Genomic DNA, 21,523 nt, shown 5'->3' on the forward strand with positions numbered 1-21,523 from the left:
GCCATCTTTTATAAAGCGTTGCCAACGCCAAAGCTTTATAAAACATGGCATGAATTGTCTACTTTTCAAGCCATCTTTTATAAACATAGAAATGTTTAAAAAAAGATGGCTTGAAAAGTATGCAAGCCATAGGTATGCACACAAATATATATAAATGTTATATATTTGTGTGTGTACCTTACTATGGTTTGTGTCCTTTTCGGGCCGTCTTTTATAAACATAGAAATATGCAACATATTTCTTCTGTATGTATAAAAGATGGCTTGCAAAGTACACAAGCCATAGTAAGGAACGCACACACATATATAAATGCTTACATGCATTTATATATTTGCTTGTGTACCTTACTATTGTATGTGTACTTTTTAGGCCACGTCCATCCGCAAGCCATGCCCCCAAATGAGGGCCCTGCCTCGAATTCTTACCCCACTTAAAGCCCTGCCTAGGAGGGTGCCCTTACCACTCCTCCCCACACCCCCCACACACTATCTCCAATGTTGCTTCCGAGCTGTATGGGTGATGAGACCAGCTGACTCTGGGTGCGGCAGGGTTGGGCAGAGGGGACAAGTGGGTTGGGATGGTTCTAGAGCCTTGGCCAGGCATAGACACCATTTGAGATGAACCATAGGTTGCCTGGCCCCTGCCTGAAGTCAGGCTCGCAACGTAATTGAGCTAATAAGGCGAGGCGTAGCCAGGATTTTCTGACAAGTGGGGCTTGAAGCTAATGTAGTTGGGGGTCGGGACATTAACATGTGTAAATGCCCAGACAGCGCTGCTGAGTGGGCATTTACAGATTTTGGGTGGGCCTGGGCCTGAGGGCCGGGGCTTCTGTGCAGGGCTTTTGTTAACAGTGAAGCCGTTTAACTTGGGTGTGCTGTTCTGTCCGGTCACGACTCTGAAGGTCCACCAGAGGGGGCTAGAGCCCATCTGTTCGCACTTGAAACACTTGCAATAGTTACCAAGGAGACGTGCCTCTTCAGACCGACCTGTCTCTGGATTTATGTAGTGGGGTTTTGCTGCTGTGGTGGTGATCAGCAATTGGATTCCATTGACGTTAGTTGTTTAATTACCTGATTATCTAAAGATGATTTTAAGGTACTGGTAGAGTTTGAACAACACAATGTTAATGCCTCCCTGGTACAAGTGCTGTTTAATTAATAATAATGTTTCATTATAGATGTGAGATTTTGGGACCAGCAGAAAAAATGCATATATTTACAAATGACAGTAGCACCCTGAACATAACGCGTTTTTCAGCATTCAGGTAAATAAAATAGCATGTAACACGCACAGCAATTCCTTTGATTTGCATAATACACATGAGCATGCGCTTAGATGCATGCCTGTGCCATCAGTTGACTCCAGCATATTTTGTCACATTTTGCAAACCTGGTTAGGCTCTCTAAGCACATTTTTTACAAGTAAATGTCCAGAAATCCCTAAACACCTTTGATTTGAGCATTCATTGCAATGTCCAAAATGTCCTTTGTTGTGGTTTTACTTTTGCAATTTAGGACCCCATGATTGAGGAGCAATGACTGATGTCACTTCCTGTGATGTCTCCTCATATGTGAATCAAGAAGGGGTCCTGTTTGATTCCCAGAGCAAATGACATAGCAATACTAGCCCTTACACTTCTCTTTCGTTCCTCCCTTTTTATCAAGCCAGTTGGCGAGAGAGAGAGCAAATAAAAAAGTGTTGCCAGTGTCAGTGTGCACACAAATAAAGGCACAGCTTTTGGCGGACATGCAGCACTTGGAGGGGCAGGGGATAATCATTCATGACCGTACTCGTAACCCCACCTTTTAAAAAATGTTTTTCAGCTCCCCAATATTTTGAGCCAGCTCTGCCCCCGTCTACAATACATGCCAATTATCCCACATGTAGCACCGCCCATTTCAGTTTAGTTGCCTCGTTGCACCCTAAAACCTGAACATCCTACCAATAATCATAAGAATCTGCTCATGTTTACTGCATTTTGATAAATTCATTAGCAGAGTTTTAAGTGGACTGGGTCTAGCCAGAACTCAGTCCCATTTGTCCTCACACATTGCTGTGGATCTGGGGCTAAACCGGGGACACCTGAACTGATTACCTGTGCGTAATGTAAATGGAAAATAATGTGTGGCAATACTGGTCTTCCCCAGTAGATGTCCGTAGCAGTCAAGTTTGGAATCACCTCATTAGTTAAAAGATATTGGCAATTAATGTATGTGTTTTCTAGCACAGAAGGGAAAGTATAATATAGAGAATACAACCTAGTACATTAAAGTCTTGCCCTTAAGAATGATTTAATACAATGACTACATACAAATCACACATTTGAGCCTGATCTGTTCAATGGTGTTGGGCCACCGGTTAGGCGTGCACAGGTTCTGCTGATACCCCAGACACAGCTGAAGGAAACCCTCCCTTGAAAACAGAGAGACTTGTTTTACCTGTGAGCTACAGTTATCAGTGTGTGCCATGCTTCCCTTCACTGGAGAAGAATCCTTCTGAATACAGCACTTTTAACACAAATAAACCACTTTCTTGGCATAGGATGCAGCGCCGCCCTACTTGAACTTGCCCCCTCACTTGCAAACGGTTTTTATTCGAAGAAGGTGTGGTTTTGCAATCTAATCTAAGCTTTTTATGGAATTTAAAGGCATTGTGACGTGCATCAGGAGTGACGGTGCTGACAGGCGGGTGCAGGTCAGAAGAACCAGTGTGATGAGCTTCTTCAATGGGTTTGGGGATATCTTAGAAAATGCATAGAACCCGAAGTCTGATCCCTTGAGTGCCTTGTGGAAATCTTAGTTATAATATGATATGATATGATAGGTTATTTATAACGCACTTAATACCCAGAGGTTTCTAAGCGCGGACCTGGGGATCGAACCTGTGGTGTGCTGTGTCGTCCTGCTTGCAAGGAGAGAACAATGGCCCTGAGCTATCCTCCCGAGACCAGTAGTAACATAAAGCATTTCATTGTTAGCACCTGCATTCAGATGAATACATTTTTAGGCAATTGAAATTGTAATGTGGGGTTAGTACTTGCATGCCAGGGGAGTGATTGGAAGTGTATGGGTGGCAGGAGACAGCTCACTCTTACAGCAGTCCTTAAGTGGCTGTTGTCAGACTTAAAGGAGAGAGTTAACTGCTTGTAAAATTGAAGCTGCACTAGAATAGTCTCATTAGAATGCATAAAGAAGTTTGATGCCCCTACACAAGTAAGTTTGCCTCGCCCCCACAGTCTCTGAAGTTAGTGCCTCTCCCAACATTTGAAGGGTTATCCCACGCCTACGTTTTATCCTAGGTAGACCTATGGATGTGTGCACTTGCCTTTTGTTAGGCAGAAAAGTGAGTGAAGCCTTTCCCAAAACTGGCAGTGTTAATGTTTTACCGCGTTTGTGCAGAAAAATGTACTTGAATAAACACAGCAAAACTTTAAAGCTGCTGCTTTCAAGCAAGACTTCAATTGCATCTCTGCATGTGGCGCATTAAATTGTACTTTTTGGTCCCCACACCAGACCTTGGGGGGTATAGAACAGTGGGGGTGGAGCCTCTAAGTTTGTACCAGACAGTTTCTGAAGTTGCCCCGCCCATCAACAGTCCCCCCCCCCCCAAGCTCCCACCCCGAAATTTAGGTTTTGCTGTGCTCCTGGCTGAAACTCCCATCTGTATCATAATTGCACACCTGCTTGAGACCTGTGAATTTTCCCCACACGTATTGTACAAAATGCATACTTAAGAAAGGATTTCACATTTGCTGTAGAAACTACAATCTTCATCAGATAAACAATAAAACTACCATTATCCATGTGTGTTGATGCAACGTAAAAAAAAAATCTGGGGTAGATGCCCTGCAATGTGGCTTCCTATTTATTTGCTTGTCAGCCGGTCAACTATCCTCAATGCTTCGCTATGGAAAGTCTGCCACCTAGTGGTCATCTAGGGTAAGTGCGCTTGTTAGTTTGGCAAAAGCTACGCCGGTAAAGATGCGTAAAGATGCAAAATGTAATCAAATAAAAAAGAAAACGTACAATTTTAGTCCTCAGATATGTTTTTTGGCAAGCCTTTTGCGAATCTGCCTTAAAATAAGAGGTGTCTAATTTCAGGAGAGAGAAGATTAATAGCCATTACGATGTTCATATTGTTTCCAAAAAATTTCATATAATTATTGGAAAGACAACAAGGCAGTTCTCTCTCCATTCCTCTCTGTGGGGGACGGAGAGAGTATAATGAAAAAAGGAGAATCTCAGATGGGGTAAAGAAGCTAGCATCGGCAAAGTCATCTACTTTGGCTTTTGTTGGGGCATGGGATACCCATTTTCCAGGCACTGCCATAACGAATCTACCTGACCATAAGATGGCAACAGATGGAAATTGGTGTTACTACCTGGACATAATATGCCAGTTCCTGGCCAATGGCTAACTAATCCTTATGCAAGAGACAAAACTGTTGGCTTTGCCAATGCTTATTTTATACTAGGATTCAGTGCAAGGAACAGATGCAAGAAAATATATACTGCTTATAAATCAAATTGCTTAAGGCAGACTTGGTTACAGCAATTATATTGCACCAGGAGCGCGTGTAATCTGTTTACAGCTGCAATTAATAAAATACCTTTGTCAAGCCTGACCAGAAAACACAGAGCTATACTCAATGAGATCCCAGTGAGATTTGGTTTGGACAGGGAGGGGCAGGATGTGGGAGGGAAAAGGCATAAGGACTGACATGGCCGGAGGTGTATAATGGGTGTTTAAATAATCAAACAACACCCACAGGCTGTTGCCCCGCCTCACATATCATTTCTCTCCTATCTTCACTTCCCATTGCAATAGATATGGCTTATTGGCAGCACCTTCGGCTCCAACTAACAGCCAAAACGGAAAATGAGTAAAGTTAAACATTAGCCATGCAACTGCAGTAACAAAATATAAAAGCAGAACGTGACCACAGATTTCCCGTTTTGGTTTTCAGATACCCTGGAAGCAATTTACAACTTGATAACCTTAATACCTCAGCAGAAAACCACTAATGAAAGCCGGCTAATAAACCAGGACACTTTCAAGAGCATTTAGAGACGGCAAGAAGGGGCATGAAAAAGGATAAGTGCAGCAGGGTGCAGTGCTGAAAACAGGTGCAGTAGAATGAAGATCCCGCCTAAGACAAGCGAATCCCGATGCTGAGAATCCCTGAAGAATGAACAATATGGGAACTCTGGGGCTCCCAGAGAAGACAGAAGATGAAGACTGCAAGTAGCATTCAAAGCTTTTCCTGGGAATATGCAAGTATCTTGCTTTCACCTGTGCCAGGCAGCATTGTATTCTCAACCTCTTTCCAAGTGCTGTACCACTTATCCTTGCATGGAGTTACGATACAATGTGGCCATCCACTAGCAACTGACATAACCCACCACAGACCACAACCATATATGGCACAATTGTGGCATTACTGTGCCAAAATGTACGGGCCAGGGATAGTCTACTATCTTCTGCTTATGCTATTCTGCATTCCAAGTATGACCATGCCAAATGTTTGCCAATCTGCACAGTTCTACTCAATGCCATTTATTTTGAGATGTCAGACAATTAACCTCTAGAAACCTAGAACCAGGCCAGCTGGCACAGCCACCTGCCCAAAACACTGCAAGGGCATACAAACAGCAGATAAGCGCTCTGCGAAAAACAAGTAGCATAACATAGCATAACATAATGATGTGCTATAAGTATTCAGGATGAGCCCAATGAGGATGCACTAAGACATCCAGAGGTGAAAGGTGAACAGTAGAATAAAACACAAGATTTTTGAAAATGAAGAAACCATAGTAAGTGTATTCCAAAAATAAGTTTCCTTTAGATACCTGTGACCTCTGGACAATAGACACTTATCAAAATTAAAAGTCTGCATTTACAACGTTAATGTGTATCACTCTCTCAAAGAAACAATGTATATACACACTTTTTACATGAGATGCATGACATTGCAGTTTCAAGACAATATGATCCAGTGTGACATCTTTATTACCTTGTATTGACCCGTCCTCCGCTGGAAAATCCAGGTTCCCCAGGCTCCTGGTTTCTGGGTCATGTTGTGCCTGCACATCAACCAAAATGAGCAATGAGAAAACTATGTCAGAAGTCTCTGCACACTCCTAGCTCACTAGAGCTGGCCAGGCACAGAGCTTCAAGCCAATGACAACCTGATAGGCACTAGGACAGAAGACAGACACCATGTTTGCAGACACAAGACTGGGAGACAGACAACAGTCAACAGACAGACATCAGGCTAACAGACTGACACCAAGAAGCAGCAAGATAGCGAGCTAACAGGAAACCATCTCAATAGAGAAAGAGGAGACAAGCACACAGACACTGGGCTATTCGACACCAGACTAACAGACATCCGATCAGACACTGGCAGTAAAACACCTGCAAGGGAAAATTGACTTTAGGTGAGCAAACAGATGCCAAGCTAATGGACAGACAACAAGGTAAAGGACTCCAGGTCGGCAGATGGGCTCCAAGTTGGTAAAAGGACTCAAAGCTGTCAGAAATATACGGAGCTGGCAGAAGTACACTAGGCTGACAGAAAGCTACCAGATCAACAGAAAGACACCATGCGGGAAGAAAGCCAAAGGAATTATACACTTACAGGCTATGGACAACCAGCCACAAAAAAGCAGATAGGGAGATATCTGTCAAGCGTGGAACATTCAATCCAAAAACCCAGGAGTAATGTCAAAGCTCACAGCGGGTAAGCAGCGAAGCTTCACCTAGGATGTATCGCACAGAAGACATCAGGCAAGCAGAGACCCCTTGTATTGCAGTGGTCAGCCAGCCCGAAGACCTACAAGAGACAAGCTTGCCATATTACACCCTCAATGCAGCTACTGCAGCTTACTTGGAGCTGCCTCCAGTGTAGTCGCAGCCGCACCAGCCAGTCGGGCTCCAGCTCTTGCTCTGGTCTCTCCTGAAGGCATGGATCAGAGAACTTCAGCCTCTCGGCCAGCTGCAGGGGTGACACAATGTGCACGGCATGTCACTTCTTGAGGAACATTGTTTTTCATTGCATTTCTTAGTAATAAGGTATTTATTGAGAGCACGTTTTTACATGAAAACAATTCAAAAAAGGTTTGTGAGGTCCTCCACCAAGAACAAACACGGCAAAATAACCTGTTCTATGGGAAGGTACCCACTTGGGAGGGTCTACAACCATGTTTTAACTCACTGTACTTTTCTCAGAGGAGAAATATCCATTTGCATATCGGTCTGGTCCCACCCACTTAGGCAGTCCAGCACCGAAATGTTACGTAATTCTCCTCTGAACAAGATTACCAACAGCAACACCAGACACGTTTTTTCGGCCTAGTCGGGCCTCATCAGTGAGATGAAGCTGTGCCTCTCTAAGCACAGAGAGCAAGGGGCCCAAGTCTGGATTACCCTGAGTTACTTAGGGTGAAACCGCAAGCTCTTAAAAATTAAAGAAAAGTCTCAAAGCCCCTCAACTGAGTACGAAAACGGCCAAATAGCATGGTCTATGGGAACATGCCCACTCGGGAGGTTCTACAAACACATTTTAGCTCACTGTACTTTTCACAGGGGAGAAATATTAATTTGCATATCAGTCTGGTCCCACACACATAGGCAATTCAGCACCGAAATGCTAGGCAATTCTCCTCTGAACAAGAGTACCAAGAGCCACCCCAGACAAGTGTTTCAGCCTAGTCGTGAGGTGAAGTTGTGCTTCTCTAAGCACAGTGAGCAAGAGGTCCCTGTCTGGATTACCTTGGGTAATTTAGGGTGAAACATTTGCTGCATGTGTTTGCTTGTGCATGGCTTCAATATGTCCGGACTGTGAGGAATCAACTTCCGGGGGCACCAGGGGTCCAGGGATGAATATCGGTTTCTAAACCATCAATCAACCCCACATCTCTAGTACACAGAAGGGATCAGACCAGATTGGAAACACAGGTTAATTATAAACCTACTAGTCCAATTTTGGTGGACGGAACGGCAGGCTTATCTCCGTAATAACTCTATAAAATAACTCTAACCAAACCCACCAACCGCACCCTAACAAGCCAGATCTCTTTGAATTTGCCCCGGTCCCCATTACTAAGGGTGAATCAATAATTGCCAGCCTCAAACCTTCAAAATGCCAAGGAGACATCTGTCCGGCCCCCATCATCAAAGAAGGAGCCAGAGACTTTGCTCCCTTCATCACCACTCTCATCAACACCTCCTTCGCCTGCTGCTCGGTACCCAAGAATCTCAAAGACGCCTGCTTATCAAGAAACCTAGACTAGACCCAAGCATTCCCACTAATTACCACCCCATCACCACCGTCCCTTTCCTGCTAAAAATCCTCGATAAAGCAGCCTACATTCAAATTCAGGACCACCTCGAAACGCACAACTTTATAGGCCTCTGCCAATCTTGCTTCAGACCTAGACACGGCACTGAGACAGCCCTCCTAGATCTGAAGATCCAAATGGATGAGGCCAAAGATAAAGGCCATCCATCCCTCCTCTTACTCCCTGATCTCCCTGCGGCCTTAGACTTAGTCGACCATAACATCTTAACCTCACTCCTAACCACCTCAGCCTCCTTCTCACCAAACGCAGCCAAATGGATCCAATCCTTCCTTCCTTTCTGAAAGATCCATGAGGGCTTTTTCAGACAGTGCCTCAGTAGACCCATCACCTATCATGTGTGGAGTTCCCCATGGCTCCTGCGTCCCCAGCGCCCTTCGTAACATCTTTACTAAGATGTTATTTGACCTCCTGGATGACATGAAAGTCCTATACACCAACTACGCTGATGATACGCAGATCCTCATCACACTCTCAGGCTCATATGAAAATGATTCCTCCCACCTTAATGAAATTTATAGAAAGATTCAAGACTGGATGGCCAAGCATGGGCTTTGTCTAAATGATGACAAAACCAAGCTCCTACTATTTGGCTCCAAATAACGCCTCAACAAACTCAACCCACAATACAATTCATTCAATATCCACAGAAACCTCATCAAGATCTCCAAAAATGCCAAAACACTAGGTGTCTACCTCGACTCCACCCTGACACTTTCGAGACAGGTTAATGCCACTGCCTCCGCCTCGGCCTACACCACTAAACTAATAACGGCCTGTAGACCCTTCCTATCTATACAAAACTGTATCATACTAGCAAGAGCATTGATACTATCCAAACCTCTTTACTGCAATTCCCTATATTTGGGTACCAGTAAACAAAACACCCATTAACTCCAAATTGTGCGAAATAACACCCTTAGAGCAGCCCTCAACATCCCACGCACTGACCACATATCCCATGCAAAACAGACGGCCAATTGGCTCCCCATAAAAGACAGAATCACCTTCAGAACCCTCATGATCACCCACAAATGCCTCAACAACACAGCTCCAAAATACCTTGTCGACAAATTCTGAACCAAGGCATCATCTAGACCCACCAGAGCCAACTACGCTCACTGCCTCAACATCCTCAAGTACAGACTCCAAAAATCAGGCGGTACCGGTTTCCCAGTCCTAGCAGCAAAAACATGAAACTCTATGCCCCCAGCGCTAAGAGATGAACACTCCTTCCTTGCCTTCCGTTTCAAAGTCAAAACATGGCTCTTCACCACAATCCCTTCCATCTAAATTAACACTTACGAAACAACCAGCTCCTTGTATATAGTCGGCAATATTGCCTAACTCAGTCCTTCAAATTGTAAATTCCTGTATAATCCTGTAAATTTTGTTTTGTATTTTTTACTGCCTCTACTATATAATCCTGTAAATTATTATTGTACTAAGTCCGTGTGTGTGACTAGCCCCACTAAATATGCCTGTAAATTCCTGTAATTTTGTAACTATACTATTATGTAACCTTCTCCACAAGGTTAAAGTCCTAGCTACCTCAGGGTTCAGCGCGCTATATAAGCAAATAAAACAAACAAACAAACAAGCAAGGTTGTGGATCGTTGGTAGTTGCAACACAGCAAAAATACAATTGTTACCCAATGATTAAAGGGATTGTTCAGCGAAGGTTGTATAAAAATATCTACTTTATTATTATTCAACAGACAGTTCTAGCACAAAACAAAATGCAACCCACCCTGTAAAGGAATGCAGAGGAAAGACAGTTTCAAGGAGGAAAGGGGATGGTCTCTGGATATTGACAGGAGGGTAGTTGATAAGCAATTAATCTCAATACTTCAATGATACTTGGTTTCAACAGAAAAGGGTGCAATGGTTTGTAAAATGTCACTAAGGGCCTTTGGGGAAGGACCAGGGGGACAGAACCACAATGTACCTTGTGCTTGAAAAAGTTCTTGGTGCTTGACAGCGTCAAGTCGGTTTCAGGGCGGTTTGCAGCTTCTGTGACAGAGTTCAAGACGGGAGACAGCTGCGGGTATCATGCGGCAGGCAGTTCGGTGAGCAAGGCTGGGCTGACGGCTGCAGGCTGGCCTACACAGAGGCTCGGAGTCAGGAATCGTTGTCTCACTGCTGGTTGGTGGGTCTGAAGCACTGGTCGAGGCTTCTCGGTCGGTCCTGAAAAGTGGACGCTGGTTGATGCATGTTGGTGGGCTCCTCCTAGCTTCTTCACTGGGCTTGTGTCATCCTTTAAGGCAGATGACCGAAAGCTGAGGAGAGTGTTGCAGGCAACGGCCATGTCCTTGGTTCAGTCCAGAGACTCTCTGGCACTTCCCACCTAGGAAGCTTGCTTCCAGAGGCTAGAAGGGCATGCTGTGGACTGGCTGGGTACCGGTTGTGGAGCTGCTGGACGGTCCTCTGGATTCAGTATCTCCCTCTGTTTCCAGGGAGATGTTTAGGTGGGGGGGTCTTGCTATCCTCTTGAAAATCCTGCCCTTCCTTCACTGGCGGAAGCTGTAAGGCAGAGTGTACCTTCAGCCAGGGTCCAAATGAGTTATTCTTGCTGCTCCTGGAAAAGTCTTCAGATGATCTGCTAAGAGAGGGGCCCAGCCCTCTTTTAAAGTTAAATGGGCCCCACTGATTGGTGCAGGCTAGGCTTATCTTAATACACCAATCCTGTGTCCCCATCAACAATCTTCTGTTATGTGTGAGGTCATAAACAGAGTGCTTTGCAACAGGAAAGGTAAAGGGGTGAAAACATGCACCCACCCATCCTACTGTCCGTTGAGCATCAAAGGGTCTCCCTGATTAATTGAGCTCTCTGTGGTTCCTGATCAAAGCGCAGGTCTCCCATGAAGTTGTGGTAATAACAGACTTTGTGTCTCCATCAAATCACATACTCCTACCCTCTGAAAGGGCGTCCCCCTGCAGGGGTTGCCTACTGTAAACACATGTACCAGACATGACATTTCACTGCCCTTGATACTAAGGGGCGGGAGCTGTCTTTAGGTTGACACAGATGCATGTCAAAAAGGTGTTGGGTTTCCTGTCCCCTATGGTAGCTCTGCGACCAGGTGTCTCGCAGGCCTGCTTCAATGAACTCTAATCAGTATGGGCTCCCACTAGCAGAACTGAAATGGGGGTATTTAATTAGGCTGGCCATGGCAGGAGGAAGGTTTTGCGCTCCCCCTTTTGAGATGACTTCATGTGCTCCTGGGTGTCACATTCTAACTAAATGTGACAAGGAGGACTGCGCCTGTAGGCTGTGCCCCTCACCCACAGAGTACACGGATCTATGGGGTTGTCATGTGGTGAGCATAGGAAAATGTGTGCGGATTAGCCCCACACATTTTTAGAGGTTGATCTCCCTTCATTCAATTTCTTGAAAAATAAAAAAGTCCAGGTGAGTGCACACCCACCGTGCAGATGGTTGGATTCCTTACATGGACTCACCATGCAGTAATTTCCAAACATACCCCCCTTGTGGAGAGAACACCACCTCTCCAGCTATTTCTCCTCTTGGCACTGCGCCCTATAGAATACAGTGGAGTCCCACAATAAATGTCCAATTGTACACATAGCTCCTCTACCTTTTCCTTCTGATGTCTTTCTGTGAATCTTGTCGACTGTGCCTCTCCCTGCCGCTACTGAATGTTCTGTCATCCTCTGTCATCTTCCTCATGTGTCTCTCTGATAGGCAAAGTGTTCAAAGCCATAAACTATGGCAGGAGGCACTAAACAAATGCAAAATAATATAACATGTTGTCAAAATATCCAGCTCCGTTCTTCTCCATCGCAACTCACTCCTTCCTGTTCGACCAAGTTTCACACTGCTTCCCTCCCATCTGCTCCAGGAATCTTGCTACTTTGATCTACCCTACTTTCTACACCACCCTTACATGACAACCAAGAGGAGCTTGAGTCAGGGCTTGAACAATTCCACTGATTAACTAGCTTTGGTGGACGGAAGGAGTGCGATCCAGTGGAACGGGGCAAGGTGTGAGAAGGAGTGGAATTGGGAGGAGGTGCATCAGTGCGGGTGTCGAAAGGTTGCATAGAGGGAAGTATTGCAGGGTTCGAAGGGTATAGTTGACAGCAAGGCAGTCAGCCAAGCAGTGGGGGACAAGACTATGGATAGATTTGAAGATGAGTAGCAGCAACTTCAAAAGGAAGCGATTTTGCATTGCGAGTGATACAGCGTGGTGTCCTTCTGTGGAAAAAGGAGTGACTCTAGGTAGGTTTTAGAGAGTGGATGTAGCGAAGATGAGAATATTTCCTTATGTAAGAGATGGTGTAGAGGAGAGGACCAAGTAGTAGGCCTGAGCAGTAGTCCATTTTGCTGAGTAAGAGGCTAGAGAACAGCGTTTAGTCGAGTGATAGGTGAAGTGGAGGCAGAGCTTTCTTATATTGAGAATGTTAATTCTGGAAGCTTTGGCTGTAGCTATGATGAACATTTGGTTTCTTAGGTTGCTGTCATAGAAACCCACAAGAATGCAAGTCTTGGGTCATGGAATGAGAAGGCCAGGAGAGAAGGAGATGGGTACGTGTGGTTGGAACTGGAGGCTGGGAGAAATGTGACTTCCTTTGTGGGGAGTTTATAATCAGGTAGTGTAGAGGCAATAAGTGGCTCCTTCAGGAATATCTGCTGGACGAACACAAATCCCTCTCTCCCTCCACCAAAATAACTGCCCTACTTTATAAAATGGCAAGTCCAATGCTGACACCCTTTTGTTGTAAAGCACTCCAATGTTGTAAAGTGTCGTAAAGCGATGTTCGCCCTGTAAGCAATTAAATAAATAAAATTGACAAATAGCTGTGAGGCAGCTGGTTATCTGTCCAGAGATAGCAAGGGGAAGGAGGGAAAAGAGAAAAAGCTCTGCTCATCATCAGTGAAGAGGTGTTCGTCAGCATTCCGAGAGCTGATCCTTGAGGGGTGACTACTCTAAGGAGAGTGGGAGAGTAGGTATTAAAATCTCCATGAGATGGACATGGAGTAGTCAGAGAGATTGGAGGACATCCAATCAAGGGTGGCCTCTTTAAAACTAACAGAGGGTTTTAGAGACAGTCCACATTGTTGAAGGCAGCAGACAGATTGAGTAGAATGATGAGGGAGGAGAGGTGGGAGAAGTGAGCAATGGATAAACAATTTGAGGCAGGGGTGATGCAGGTTTCAGTGGAGTAGTTACTCATGAAATCTGATTGTAGGTTATCACACAGTTTGAGAACCATGAGGTGGTTGACCTTATGGTTAGAAACAATTCTCAAGGATTTTAGAGTGGTGAAGTGGGGCGGGGGAGAGGTTTGTAGACAGTGTCAGCAGTGGGTTTCTTAAGCATGGTAAGGGCTGTGGCTATTTTGTAGGAACAGGGAATATGCCTGTACAGAGGGAGCGACTGAAGAGGGGGGAGAGCTGAGAGGGGCAGCTGCAAGCTCTTTTATAGTTTCTGTTGCAAATGGGTCAATGAGAACCAAGGAAGGGTTGGCTGAGAGGAGGATGAATACACGTTCAATGGGGGTGGTGGGAGAGACGTGGCATTGAAAGGAAAATGAGGGGCTGACCAGAGGAGAAAAGCAGGATGGAGGGGGTGGGGGTGATGCTGGAAATGCATTGGAGGGACAGGGCCTCCATGCGGGACTCCTGGCAGTGCAGCTCTTCCTCTATTTGGTTGTGGTGAACAGACCCATGGGATACCCTTATGGCACCCATGGGTGGGGGTACAACCCTGTACGCCTAGTATATGTTTTTGGGCACCTGTGTGTGGCCCACAGAGCAGGTTATGGGCTGGTGGCAGCTCCATGGTGAATTTGACAGGTGCTCTGAGTATCTTCCATTTTGGGATACCCAGCCCCTGCTATTGGAATCAGTTGATTCCTGATAGGAGACAAGGTGGCCCCTGTGGCCTCTTGCTTTCTATTGCCTGTTACCTTGTTTTCCCAAAGACCTGAGAAGCCCTGACTCTGTCCCTTCCCCTGACTAGCTGTTGGGTGGAAGTTCCATATATGGTATTGTGGGGAAGTCCTGGCCAGACTGGCTGGAGCCTTCCCAGTGACTGTATGTTGTGGGTACACCTTCGGGTGGGACCTGGGTGAATGGAGTGTGTGACCAATAGACATTTCATGTTATGAGTGTCTGGTTTCTAGTATGTGACACAAGGAATGAGACAGCCCTGCCCGAAACTGGTAGAATGCATTGAAGAGTGCTGAATGGCTGGGTGCTTGTCCTAATCCACTTTCCTTGTTGTGAGGGTCTGGATGGAGAATAATGGCCTGAATGCACTTTGATTGGCTGGCTGCCTGCATGAATGCCCCGCTGAATGATTGGCTGCTGAGCTTGGCCCAGCAGTGTGAATGAGAGTGACGGAACAGTATATCTGAGGGCCTCTCACTTACTGGAATTGTTCAGAAGCTGATGTCGAAACTTGATGCTTACCTTGAAGCCCAGCTAGAAGAAGAAGGTTTTGCTGCTGCTTTCCTTCGCCGCAATCTGAAAGCTGTCGTGTCTCCAAGAACTGATCCAAGAGAGGAACTGAGTAGGAGACTTCTTCCCGAGCTATGAGGGAACATTGTGCACCAGCTAACCTTCACCAAGGCTCCCTGGAAGTCAGTCATCGAAATACTGCCAACCGGAGAGGGGGACCGCAGAGGAATCTGAAGCGAAGCACCCGGACATTGAAATCCATCGCTGTCGGCGACCATCATAGTGGACCGGAGCCAAAACGCTCCATTGCCTAACAACACTTTGAATCAAGGAGTCCCTTGATTGTCACCGTCAACCGCTTTGTCCCGCCGGAGAAAGTCAAGGGTGCAGACGAACCAAGGAGAATCCGCAAGGGGGGTTCCCGCCACCCGAATTCCTCAAAGACACAGATGAAGATCCGAAAGCCAGCCGTGGTCGAGTCCTGATCGCCGACGCCAACCGCTGACAACCCTGGGTTCTTCATTGACTCTTTGCTTCAACACATTATCATCATCGAGGTGCACCGCACACCTCATCTTCGCAGGACATCCACGACCGATCACCGACAAGCACCGCAAGGACCGAACTTGCACCTCAACAACATTGTTCACCCCTTTTCTTCAAGGAATCTCGATGATCCGTGGCTCCTGCCTTAAAGGGAGTTTACTCAAGAAGGATCCATCGACGACCCATCGTCAAACTCTGCTAAACCAGGTACATTGGGGTAGTAGAACATTTGTAGAAGGAAATAAAACTCTGCTAAACAATATATGGACTGGGCTTATCAATATATCTTATTTACAGGTTGCCCAGATGGGCGGATCCTCACACAGAACTGTGCCTGGTGGTAGGGGCCCAGTATTCTGCCAATTGTTTAACCAACTTGTTTTCCTCCTATGTCTATTGTTGATACCTTTTGAAATTGATTTGTATGCTATTTGACACTGTCAGCAATTGGTGCACTTTAAAGCAGTTTAAGTATTGCGTGAGCACAAAGTGTGTTATTGTATGTGTATATAACATGAACCTTATTTATATAAAGAACTGTGTCATCACTAACATAGTGTGTGGACATTCCTTTATAGGGGGTTGGGGGACAACACTGTACTTAAGAACCAGCCCACAACACCTCCCGAGAGCTTAAGCCTTGATTGCTCGTCCAGCGTTACCAAATAGAGAATCTTAGCTAGGGTGCTCTGTGCTTCTACTCTGCCATATAGAGGGCAGGAGTACAGATAACCCCCTCCAGTCTTTAACAGGGGGAGGTGAGAGATAGGAGGGTGGACACAGTGCCACATATTTTAGTGATTTTGGAGAATTAGAAGCAAAAGTTACTGGCAGACAGAGCCGAGTTTTATTTTGGAGTGCTGAAGAGAGCTTGGCCTCAAGGGTCACAGATAGTCTGTGGGGATTTGAGAGGAGGGAGGAAATAATGTCTGTAAGTAAAAGGATTTGCTAAAGTCATGGGCAGTTGTGAGGGCCATTAGACAGAGTTTGGAGGCAGTAACAAGAGTACAGGTGCAATATTGGTGCCAGTGGTGTAGGTGGAGATACATGGTTGTTGTAAGCGTTTGGGTAGCCAGGGAGGTCCAAGTTTGGGGAAGTGGCAGAATAGGGTGAAGGAGCAAGCAGGATAGTGAGGGCTATAGAAAGTAGCCAGTGCCTTGTTGAACTCGACAAAGGTGAGTGGATGAGTGTAAGAGTGAGTGCATGTTGGGGGGACTTGACTTGATTCAGATGGGGACCATGCAGTGTGGCTTGAATTTGCTTTCGGTGATAAATGAAGGGTGAGGTGCAAACGTTTTAAGGGTCGGAGATGGTGAAGTGAATAATTACGTAGTTGGATAGGCAGGGGTCATCAAAGAGGGCAGAGGATTTAAGAGAGGTGGATAGGGGGATGAAATCAAGTGGTGTATCTTGGGTGTGAAAAGGAAGGTTATGTAGGTTCGTCAGGGAGTGGTGCAAGAGAGTGCATGCTAGCTGTAGTTGATGGATGTTAGTAATTTTGCATAAGCTGAGGTCACCCATTATCACCATAGGAACATCAGCCAGGAGAGTGTTAAATAGCAGGTCTAGTTCAGAAAAGATGAGAAGAAGTGTGCCGGGTGGGCTGTAGATGAGCAAGATGGTAAGAGAGTTGGAAGCAAATGGTTGGACTGATATATGGTCAGAGAGAAACTTAGTTCAGAGGGGGGAAGATGAGCAGATGGTGTGTCCATGCTGATCACGAGGCCAACACCACTGCCTTTTTAATTTCATTGAGGGAAGAGAGAAAGGACGGCAAAGTCAGTGTGGAGGGCAGACAAAGTGGCAGTGTAGTGAGGGAGAGCCAGGCTTCGATGACAGCCATCACCAAGAGTATGGGTTGATGGGAGTCAAAGTGGCCAGTGAGGAAAGATATTGCAAAGGGATTGGACATTTCAGAATCCCAGAGTGAGGCCAATGAGGTTTATGGGGCAAAGATGTAGGTGGAGGGGGTAGTAGGTAGGAGACTGACATGGCAGATGAAATTGAATTGGTTAGGCATGTCAAGGAGTCCGGTAGCAACCAATAATACAAAATGAAGGCCTTTAAACCGTAAGCAACCAAAAAATTGAAGTAACCCAGGAGAATAGCTACCAAAAATAACAATTGAGGCAGTTAGGATGGTAGCAACCAAAATAAAAATAGAAGACAGGTCGGTATTGAACAACAATAGAACATTAATAAAGTCACACCAGTAGCATTCAACAATGAGAATTAAGGCAGTATGGCTAGTAGCAGAAAACATTCAAACAAATTACAACTGGTCAGTAACCACCATTAGATGTAAAAATTAAAATAATTAAGAAAGTAGCAACCAACAAAAAGAATTAAGGCCGTTAGAATGGTAGCTACCAACAGTTGCAACCAGTATAACACACGTGAAGATTTGTGGTAGTCTAGTGGTTACGCGGTTCCCCTCAAAAGTTTGGGGAAATCTGGAACAAATGGGAAACTAATGGTGAATGCTGTAGGTCTAATTATTGGATTAAATCCTTGTGTATGGATATGGACTGGTTTTATTGATTCTCTGTAAGAGATGCATATAACGTGACATGACTTTTTCCGGTTATAGGTCAAAGGATCTGCAAAGGGTCGAATGGCAAAAGGTTTGAGTCAATAGTCTCGAAAACAAAAGGTTCAAAATATTGTTTTTATATATATATTTTTTTTTGTGGGGGGGGGTCCGCCCACAACCCCCGTTTTTGTGGTAAAAACAACTTTTTTTACGTACACGGAAACCCAAAAATAAATATATAAATGAAAACAAAATTCGAACCTTTGGTTTTCGACCCTATTGACTTTCACCTTTTGCATTCGAACCTTTTGTAATTGATCCTTTGACTGGACACCCTTTTTCCTTGTTAGTGTTTTGTTGTTCTCTGATGTTTTTAACAATGAAAACATTTAATTATAAAAAAAAAATAGATTTGTAGTAGTCAAGATAGCAGAGTGTGATTATGCTGCAAGGTGAGTTGGGGCAGGGGACTTTGTGAAGGTCCATCTGTGAATATGGGTTCCCCATTTATTTCCTATAGGGATATGATTTGTACACTCCTTTGACATTAGAAACTGAGAGGACACAGCTCCTTGTGTCCTGTATTGTTGTTTTGCAATTCCTGCTTTAACTCATCTCATCCCAGTACTGTGGGAGGCAACACAAAAGAGGGCATGACATAAAAAGATATGCCTGTGTTCGATCCCACCTTCTTTTAGGAGCAGGAGAATTTCCGATGGCTTTACAACCTCTCACACCTGGAGACTCTAGAGGATAGCTGAAATTCTCCCCCTTTGGCAGACCAAACAGAAGGTGAGTCTTTGCAGGCAGTAGGGATAGGAGGAGTAGGCTGCTGGGAAATGTCTTTACAGTTTAGGAAGGTTTCCACCATTTTGAGAGGGGTGGAAACTGCACTGAAGGTAGGACTGGGGGCTCACTTTTACTGTAAAAGTCAGAAAGACCCTGACTTCTATATAGTTAGGGTTGGTCCATCTCCCTTGGCTGAGATTTGCTTAAAGGGGGTGTAAGAGACTGTGATTTCATCCACTAATTTTGTAACATCCTAAGTTCTTGAAGAGATGAGAAGATTTTGCCTGGATTACTGCTTGCTGTTGCCGGACTGACGCTGACTGATCCTGAAGGACTGCTCTACTTGTCCTTGTCTATGGTGCCTGCTTACCAGAGTTGGGAGAGCCAACATCTGAAGTGACTCTTGAGGTGAGTGGGGTCTGACCTGGCTGAAGAGACAGACTGCCTGTCTTGCCAGAGGCTCACTCTGTGGTGGTGAATTGTTCCAGGGACAAGAGGTTTCAGAAGCACTAGAAGGCACTGAGAAAGGCACTAAAAGCCTAGGGCCAGCGTTGGCAGACACAGAAAAAGCAGCAGAACACTCTTGGGCACTTTCCAAAACTGTACAGATACCTAGTAATGTTCCCAAAAGAGGTCCTGGAAGTTTGGGAACTGTTGGACGAACTTGAAAAACGTGTTAAAAGGGGGGAGACCAGCGTGAGGTGCCTACTGCTTGCCTATGAAGGCACAACCTCCGCAGCAAGAGAAGTCACCTTCAACTGGCTTCATCCTTGTGTGGTAGAAAGGTTGCGAGGGACAAAACTAACCAGGGGTGGTACCTGACCTCAAGGAGCCCTCATCCGTCCACATCAACCACAAAGTCCCACTGGCTTCCCATGTGGGACTTTGTCATTTTTTCGGATTGAGCAAGATCGGAACAAACCAGATGAGGTATCCAAGTAACCGAGGAGTGACCACTGCTACTGCAACGCCACACTGAACACTGCAATGCTCTTGGTCAGACCTTATCAACTGTGGTGTACTGCAGGCTTCCTGCGTGGGGCTTTGTTATTGTTTCTAGTTGCAGAGGATGGGTACAAACCAGATCGCCAAAACACAAGAGTAACAGGGGATACCAGGAATATCTGAATACTGTGACCTGGCCTGGATAGAGCATAGAAAAGATTAACATTGAAAGTCAGAGTACTGTTGTGTTTATGTAGTGAGTCCCAGTGCAATACACCTGTCTACATAATCATCATAGCTTCACAATGCAAGAAACATCTATGAATAAACGTGTCTTTCAAAAAACCAAATCGTGAGATGAAACAAATTGACCTCAACCCAGTAGACACTCAATCACAATTCAATATTTTTTATTAACATGTATAGAACAAATCCTTGTAAAAAACTGATCTCATAATTATAAAAACATACATCAATGTAAGTATCAATAAATTCGTTAATCAGTCCATCAAATTCATAATTGGACTGATAAGATACATCATTCCCATCTAAAACCACAACAAACCACACTTCAACCATACTACATTCATACTCAAACAATTCATCAAATCACTCAATTATAACAAATATTTCATCAATAAAAACAAACATACTAAAACACAACTATACAATTTCTAGTCCATTATTAATATGAACCGTGAGTTTAACACAGCTAAGCCAGTCTCTTGTTTATATGGTCTAATGTGACTCAAGCTGATATCAATTAAAACTGTTTACAAATAACAGTACACTCCCCAACCCTACCCAAACCAGATCACCCATGTGGAACCCTGACCCAACCACCGCTGCCGCAAGATCCCAATGAGCAATGATTTTGGATTCAGTCATCGTTTCAGATTTCCCTTCACATGGTGGACCGCGTAGAGCTATCCAACCTAATGGAGTAATTTTTGGGTGCAGCCTTGGGATCTGCCCAGCTGGTGAGATTTAAGCTCCATAATTGTTTCTGAATATGAGGGTAGAATTCTTTATCAGTAGCCTATTTGGTCTCTCAAACCAACTGAGGGTGCAGACCCGGTGAAGACGTTGGTAGCTCAGTATTTTACTGATTTTATTTTTCCACTGATCAACTTTGATTCCTTAGTCTATTCTTTAAATGTACAGTCTTGGGTGTTTCTTCTTTAGAAGTTAATATCTGCTATCTGTATCTGCTGGGAGGATGGCTCAGGGGCCGTGCCTTTGTCTTGGAAGCAAGGGAGAGCAACACAGGTCTGAATTCCGGTCCCGCACTTAAAGACTGGTTTCTGGTTTGAACCGCGTTATAAAAGATTAATTATTCTTTTTATTATTATTTAATTCAGTTTTAACAAAATGTGTTTAATTTAGTAATTAAACTTTTTCATTTAGTTAAACTGGTTTGAACGGTGATATCTTTGACCCTTTATATGCTGTAACATTTTGATTCTTTGAACCACTTCACACCTCTCAATCTTATTATGTGTGTTGAAATATGTTTGCAAATTTAGAACACAATAAAATGTGTTCTAGCCAGGATTGTCTAACAAGCGAAGCATGAAGCTAATGTAGTTGGGTCCAACACAGTGACATTAACATCTGTAAATGCCCACACAGCACTGCTGAGTGGGCATTTACAGATTTTGTGTGGGCCTTGCCTGCTTAGGTCCTACCCTGTCTATGCCTCTGCCTCCCGTTATACTACAATTTCACTTGTATGCCACATTCACAAGCAAGTATAGTAGTGGTCGCAACTTTATCAGATACTCCAGCCCACACCAACCCAACACACTTTTGGGAAGATTAAGGAGACACTTTAGTCATTTATTTTCCTCCCAAACCAAGCCGCGGGTATCTGAATATCCCCACAATTCCACTCCAAATAACGAAGCAGGCAAAGCCAGAATT

The 21,523-nt window shown here is 44.8% G+C and overlaps 1 protein-coding gene across 3 annotated transcripts in view; it reads right to left on the minus strand.

Moving 5' to 3' along the window:
* Positions 1–21,523, minus strand: part of SEC16B (SEC16 homolog B, endoplasmic reticulum export factor) — a 705,720-nt gene that overhangs the window by 111,820 nt on the left and 572,377 nt on the right. For all 3 annotated transcript variants that reach the window (XM_069641151.1, XM_069641150.1, XM_069641152.1), the window contains 2 exons: positions 6,890–6,997; positions 6,014–6,083 (listed from right to left, as the gene is read on the minus strand). In XM_069641151.1, coding sequence (XP_069497252.1) covers positions 6,014–6,083; positions 6,890–6,997 — 178 coding nt within the window. The remainder of the gene's footprint in view (positions 1–6,013; positions 6,084–6,889; positions 6,998–21,523) is intronic.

Source organism: Ambystoma mexicanum, chromosome 1q (genome assembly GCF_040938575.1).
Source record: "Ambystoma mexicanum isolate Mex_15411 chromosome 1q, UKY_AmexF1_1, whole genome shotgun sequence".
Classification (NCBI taxonomy): domain Eukaryota; kingdom Metazoa; phylum Chordata; class Amphibia; order Caudata; family Ambystomatidae; genus Ambystoma; species Ambystoma mexicanum.